The sequence below is a fragment of the Haplochromis burtoni genome, unplaced genomic scaffold (genome assembly GCF_018398535.1).
Source record: "Haplochromis burtoni strain Fernald_Lab_line unplaced genomic scaffold, NCSU_Asbu1 Contig_8, whole genome shotgun sequence".
NCBI classification, from domain to species: domain Eukaryota; kingdom Metazoa; phylum Chordata; class Actinopteri; order Cichliformes; family Cichlidae; genus Haplochromis; species Haplochromis burtoni.
Genome location: NW_024582369.1, coordinates 3,248,130 through 3,254,491, shown reverse-complemented (window position 1 = coordinate 3,254,491; position 6,362 = coordinate 3,248,130). Strand labels below are relative to the sequence as shown.

The 6,362-nt window shown below is 42.8% G+C and overlaps 1 protein-coding gene across 1 annotated transcript; it reads left to right on the top strand.

Annotated features, from left to right (window-relative positions):
• The first annotated feature begins 360 nt into the window (after positions 1–360).
• sox7 (SRY-box transcription factor 7) lies at positions 361–5,827 on the top strand. The gene is made up of 3 exons (XM_005914381.3): positions 361–703; positions 847–1,099; positions 2,072–5,827. The coding sequence occupies exons 1-3, from the start codon at positions 497–499 to the stop codon at positions 3,061–3,063; spliced, it is 1,452 nt and encodes a 483-aa protein (XP_005914443.2). The 5' UTR covers positions 361–496; the 3' UTR covers positions 3,064–5,827.
• Positions 5,828–6,362: the final 535 nt, after the last annotated feature.

The window sequence follows — 6,362 nt, the reverse complement described above, 5'->3', positions numbered from 1 at the left end:
ATGACCAAAGTATTTTTCAAGGTACAGTAATTTAAATAAAAATTGTTTTGTTTTCGTCCTCCCTCAGTTTTAAAAGGTATGTGTTCGCTTTACTTGTCACGCTGCTTGCTCTTGGAGTTCAGTGGAAATCTGGAAACGCCAGTTAACCAGTTTAGTCTGGTGAGTAAAGCCTTGCGTAGACTGCAAAAGCAGGTTAGGTGTGTTTTCTACGAAGGTTTCTTTGTCAACTCCTAAAAACTCTAAAATTGCAAAACCCTCTTTTTCATCATTACACGTGAGCATTAATGCACCTGTAACAAGGAAACAACAACGAGGTTTGCAAAGGATTTATTTTCCTGTGTGAAAATCCAGCTGATGATGATCAAACGGTGATCAGTAGCTCGAAAGAATCATGAATTACTTTTATGAGTTGACCTATCTCTTAAATGGGATATCTGTCAGAGGAAGAAAGTGCTGTTTTGTAGAGAGGCGAGTTTAAAGAGTTGGTAGTGTTGAAATGTTGCGCGCTCTCTCTCTCTTCCCTTCCACGGGGCGCAACTTACAATCAAGGAGGAGCCGAGAGTCCTGCGGGGTTTTCTCCTGGAACCTGCTAGTCAAATATAAAGCGCTTCCTCCCATCCACCAGGAAAGACTGAACCATAACTCAGAAGAGGAGCCGCTGCCTGAGCACATCTGTGCTTTCTCCCAAATCCGTAGCGATCCAGTGAGTGAGTCAAGCAGCCGTGGAGTTTTAATTGTACTATTATTCTCATTATTATTATCACTTAAGCATGTCTGTGTAGTTTCTCGGTCGCTTAATTAGCCGACAGTGAGAACACAACTTCTCTGAGAGACGCGCATTGTAAGTTTGCAGAGGAGAGCGCGCAGATGGCTGCTCTCATCAGCGCGTACTCGTCGTGGCCGGAGTCCTTCGAGTGTCCTCCGGGAGACGGAGACGGAGCCGACGGGCATGGTCCTCACAGGAATGCCGGGGAAAAGGCGCCGGAGCCGCGGATCAGACGACCCATGAACGCGTTCATGGTTTGGGCCAAAGATGAGCGCAAACGGCTGGCGATTCAAAATCCTGACCTGCACAATGCCGAGCTCAGCAAAATGTTGGGTGAGGAAAAAAGTTATTTAAAGTTACGAGTTTTGTTATTATTATTATTGTTATTATTATTATTGTCATCATCATCATCATTATAATTATTATTTTTAAGCTACTTATTGCACACTTCACTTCTACTTACTTTTCCTCTCTTAGGCCTCGGTTGTAGTAAAACACGTTTTAATACACGTATCCAGCAGTGCCAAATGAGCTGCTTTATTTAAAATGACATAAAAAAAAATGTGTTAAAACTTTTTTAAAATTTAATTGGAATAAATTGCCCATTGTCTTTCTTAAAGTAAATGAAACTGCGCCGCAGTTAGAGTTGCCTTCAAAAGCGCATCGCCAGAATCCGCGTGTATTTAGTTTAGTTTAGTTTAGTTTGCAGTAAATTCGTTAAGAGGCAGAAGACAGAAGCGGAGAAAAATTAGCGTTTAATGCTGCTTCTTAGATTATTGGTAAAGGTTAAGCTTTAAATCTGGCACTTGCGGAAATCGGAAATAATCTGTGAGGCCCACATGTGTCTATTTTTGTATTTATCTTTAAAAACTGACGTTCGGCTTGAAAGCGGACATTTAATGCGTGTTGGTAAGTCTCTTAAATGTAATTCAGAGCTACAAAAGACCCAGAAAGTTGCGGTGAAATTAAACACTGATTTTCTTTCTTGTTTATGATCACAAACCCGAGACGTTAATTTAGACTGCGATTTCTAAACAATGGGGTTTAATTTTTCCGTAGCCTGCCAACGTTTCTAATTGCCTTATTTTCAGAACTGGCTATTTTACTTGTGAATTAAAAGAAATGTGATTCTGTAACTTTAAAAAAAATAATTTTTGCAGTTATTTATAAATTGTTTGTAAGTTAAAAGATGCTGATTTATTTTATAATAATAAAGACTGCTAAACTAGTGCATATATATTGCATTTTAGAACTTGTTGAACCATATTCAGATTGAGATTTTTTTTCTTCTTCCTCTGCATTCAGGCAAGTCATGGAAGGCCCTCACTCCCCCTCAGAAGAGGCCCTATGTTGAGGAAGCAGAGAGGCTTCGGGTGCAGCACATGCAGGACTACCCCAACTACAAGTACCGGCCTCGCCGGAAGAAACAGCTGAAACGCATCTGCAAGCGAGTCGACCCTGGGTTCCTCCTGAGCGGGCTGGCTCCTGACCACAGCACTCTGCCAGATCAACGAGCCCTCTGCCACCCCCTCGACAAAGACGAGGGCAGCCCTAATGGAGCCGTCACCAGCTTTTCCAGCTCCAGCCCTGCTCTCCCCAGCGTCAGAAGCTTCAGAGACCCGGCTGGCTCCAACAGCAGCTTCGACACCTACCCTTACGGCCTGCCCACCCCTCCTGAGATGTCCCCGTTAGATGCGGTGGACCACGAGCAAATACCCCCCTCTTATTACTCAACATCTAGTAGCTCCTCTGTTTCCTGTTCTTCCTCAGTCTCCTGTCCAGACGAGCACCACCAGAATCAGACACACATGGGCAGCCCGCCCCCTTACCACTCTGATTACACTCACGCCCAGATTCACTGTGGGGGCTCACACTTAGGTCACATCTCTCACATGTCCCAAACTGGAGGCGGCAGTGGACTGATCCCTGGCCCACCCCTGTCTTTTTACAGCTCCCCACCTTTCCCCCAGATTCACCACGGGGTCCACCAGGGCCACCTGGGTCAGCTGTCCCCCCCACCAGAGACACAAGGTCACCTGGAGACTCTAGACCAGCTGAGCCAAGCTGAGCTTCTCGGTGAAGTGGACCGCAATGAGTTTGACCAGTACCTGAACTCTACCGCGAGCGGCTTCCACCCGGAGCAGGGCAGCGGCATGACCGTTACAGGACACATCCAGGTGGCATCTGCCGCCACCACTTCTGCCACTACGTGTCCCAGCAGCTCCACAGAAACCAGCCTCATTTCCGTGCTAGCAGACGCGACGGCGGCCTACTACAACAACTATGGCATCTCATAAGCGTGGTCACAACTCCTATTGAATGCGTGACTGATCAAAGACACTACAAAGGTTGAAGAAATTTAGGACGATGTTGCACTTGGGTGCTGATAAAAGGGAAACCCTTAGCATCTAAGGGCAAATGAATCCAACCATGATTAAAAACTGAACTGATTACAGAGCAATATGATTGTCTGGAGCCAGGGAAAGAACAAAGAGCAATTGGAGGACTGTGAAGAGAAGGAGATGGACACCTCAGGGATGCAGACACAAAACACTTACAGTATGCCACCTCCAGTTGTCATGAAATCTCTAAACCAGTAAAACAGTCGGAAAAAAAAGAAAGACAAAAGACTTGTTTGTCCACTTGTAAATGTCACCAGTTACTGTTGCCAGCGAGTCATGTACAGATGCTATTTAGAAGCTAATTTAAGTCCTTTGATGTTTTGCATAAATGCTAACTGTAATGCTCTTATCAGCGCTTTCCATTCGAATGTTTGTATCATGTTCCTGCTCTCATTAGTTTGGGAGTCTTACCTCAGTAGTTGTAATTGAATGAGGTTTTAGTTTGGACATTTCTTATGCAATTTAACAAAGTGATGTATATGATGATGACAGAAAGGCGTTTATACTTCTTCTCAAGTACTTAATAATATATAATCGACCTCTACAATGAAAAATAATAATGCTAACTGTAACTGTATGCTGATTTAGGTTTGTGAAAGACAATAATTTAAAAATAAAGGTCAATTTTTATATTAAGGCTGCTTGGATAATGAGCCTGCAGATTTTTAAAAGGCACAATTTTGAGCATCTCTTATAAACAGGAGATTCATATCTGACCTGGGGAAGGTAAGTTCAGGCAGTGCTAGTTAAGTCCTAATAAATACATTTAGATTTCTAAATAAAAAAAAAACTGAGGATAGCAGGAGTCCTGCTAGTCTCCATGAACAAATCGGGGAGGCGGGGGGAGAAAGATCACATCCATCTTTGAATTGAGTGTCACACCGTGTATTCTTCTATTTCAGGCTCTGTCTAGCTGTGAGAGGCCCATTCTACACACCCACTCCCCTGCTGGCTTTTTCCACCCTACATCATCTTTCTCCATCCGTCTCCTCTCGCTTTCATTTCATCCCGGTTCAGAGGATTAGTGTAAAACAGGCACATTCGTCGGCGCCCGCCTCCATCTCAACCATCCTTTGTTTTCCTATAGTCTTATTCTGGGTGCCATTCTTCGGCACGCTGGACCCCCTCCTTCTACACCCACCCCCTCACCCCACGTTATATCTTGCTGATGCAGACCTTTCGTAATCTGTGGAAAAAATAAGTAAAAAAAATTACTGTTTTACCTTCCCCCCCACCTCCAAACTCTCCACTCCTCCCCTTCTCAACCTCTCTGTTCTCTTGAATTTTTCTTTTTTCGATAAAAGGAATTCAGGGGGCTTTTGACAAATCCTGGAGTCTGGCTGGTCTTCCTGCATTTTTTGGGAATGGTTGAGTCGTGCTTCTTGTAAAGAGGATGTGGCGGAGGAGCGGTGTTTCCTGACTGATAAGGGAAAAGCCTCTCTCCGTCAGGATGTTTGGGCCTGGCTGGGCCCTGCATTAAAGAGTCAGAGTGAGGGAAGGGAACCCGCTGTTCAGCAGCAGGAGGAAACGGTGCCGTGTTGATTAGCATCTTACTTATCCACTATTTTTCGGGGAAAGTCTCTGTCAACCTGGCCTATTGTACCTTGACCACAAACATAAAGACACATCACACAAACATACACAATAATGAGCTTAAAGCAGGTTTGTTATCCTGAAAACAACAGTTGTAGTGAGCACACACACTAACTCTGACCCCTATAGTTACCCACAGTCAACCACAATTGTGTATTTTCTGACACAGCTCATGGCAGATGTGATAAAACGCGCCAGAATGACAACATTCATCATATACTCGTCTTTGCAGCCGGCTGGTATTGGTGTTCATTTCTCTGAGGTTACATCATTACCCTCTGTAGCTGCAGGGTTTAAAACTCTGTGGAGGGTCAATATGCACGCAACCATATTCTGATTGTCGGACGGGTGGTGCCCCAGGCATTTAAGGTGAGAAGGGAATCGCTGATGGGGCATCAGCCTCACAAGTGTCAAGGTCAGCTCGGGGTGCTAGTGCAGACTCCCTTGGTAAAGATGACCAGCAATGTCTCAACAATCAAATCCACCACCTCAGGGTAGGACGCCGTGACAAGGACAAAAACGCAAGCATCAACTGAGTATCATCTGACATAAATTACAGAACAAAGCAGAAGTTTGTTCAGAATGAAGGAGGCTGTTTTTTTCAGTGGTAGTAGATTTCAGCAACAGCTAAAGGGCCTAATAATATACACACATAAATATACATGAAGTAGTTTTCCTAAATTACAGACACAGTCCTGGCTTTTTATTATTATACAATACCTTTTTCTAATTAATATTTTTTTTCAATGCTTTATTTAGCTGTTATCATTTAAAACAGGAATGTCAAACTCATTTTACATTGTAGGTCATGTACAGCCAACTTTGATCTTAAGTGAGCCAGAGCAGTAAAACTCCTGTTTCTGTCAGTGCAGAGAAGTTTAACTAAACGTTTAATCATTGAAAAAGAAAAGAACAACAATTTCAAGAAAAACATCTGTCTTTTTCCACATGATAAAGAAGTGCTGCTTTGGGCTTAACTTGTAAGAAATACATGTGTAAAATTACTCTCCAGCAGTTATAAAACAAAAACTGTTTTTTATTTGACAGAATGTGCCCTTTTTGGGTTTTTTTTTCTTGTGAACCCACTGCATAAATAAAACATTTCTATAGTAAATGGTGAAAAAAACATGAACTCCTCATCACTTAATTGATTATCTGTTACTTTCACTTTGGAGTAGGACGAGTGGAAATAAAAGAGGTATCAAAGCAGACACAGATAAAGTCTAAAATATATTCCCTCCTTCAAAATTTCCAAAACTGTCCAGTGGACTAGTTTGGTGTCTTCGGTGGGCCAATTCTGGGCCCCAGGCCTTATGTTTGACACCCCTAATTTATAGGTTCAGCTTATTTGAATTTTCATAAATTGAGAGATACATAGCTTCCATTTATGAAAGTGGTTTAAACCAGCAAGTTCAAACTCCACACATATGCAAATAACCGTGCTAAAATTACATTCCAAGCCATGCTGTTTTTGACTAACGCATGCAGCCAGGTAATAAATAGCAATTTTTTTTAATCTCAAACTCATCTCCACTGCCAAACTATTGCACACCAATTGGTTTGAATTTTGCATTGATAATGAAGTGATTAGCATGCCAGCG

What these genes read in the sequence shown, in the direction of transcription:
- sox7 (XM_005914381.3), top strand. Translation starts at nt 497, where the DNA reads ATGTTGCGCGCTCTCTCTCTCTTCCCTTCCACGGGGCGCAACTTACAA. An exon ending in CCCAAATCCGTAGCGATCCA is followed by an intron (nt 704 to 846) that starts GTGAGTGAGTCA and finishes GCGCATTGTAAG; the next exon opens with TTTGCAGAGGAGAGCGCGCA. An exon ending in CGAGCTCAGCAAAATGTTGG is followed by an intron (nt 1,100 to 2,071) that starts GTGAGGAAAAAA and finishes CTCTGCATTCAG; the next exon opens with GCAAGTCATGGAAGGCCCTC.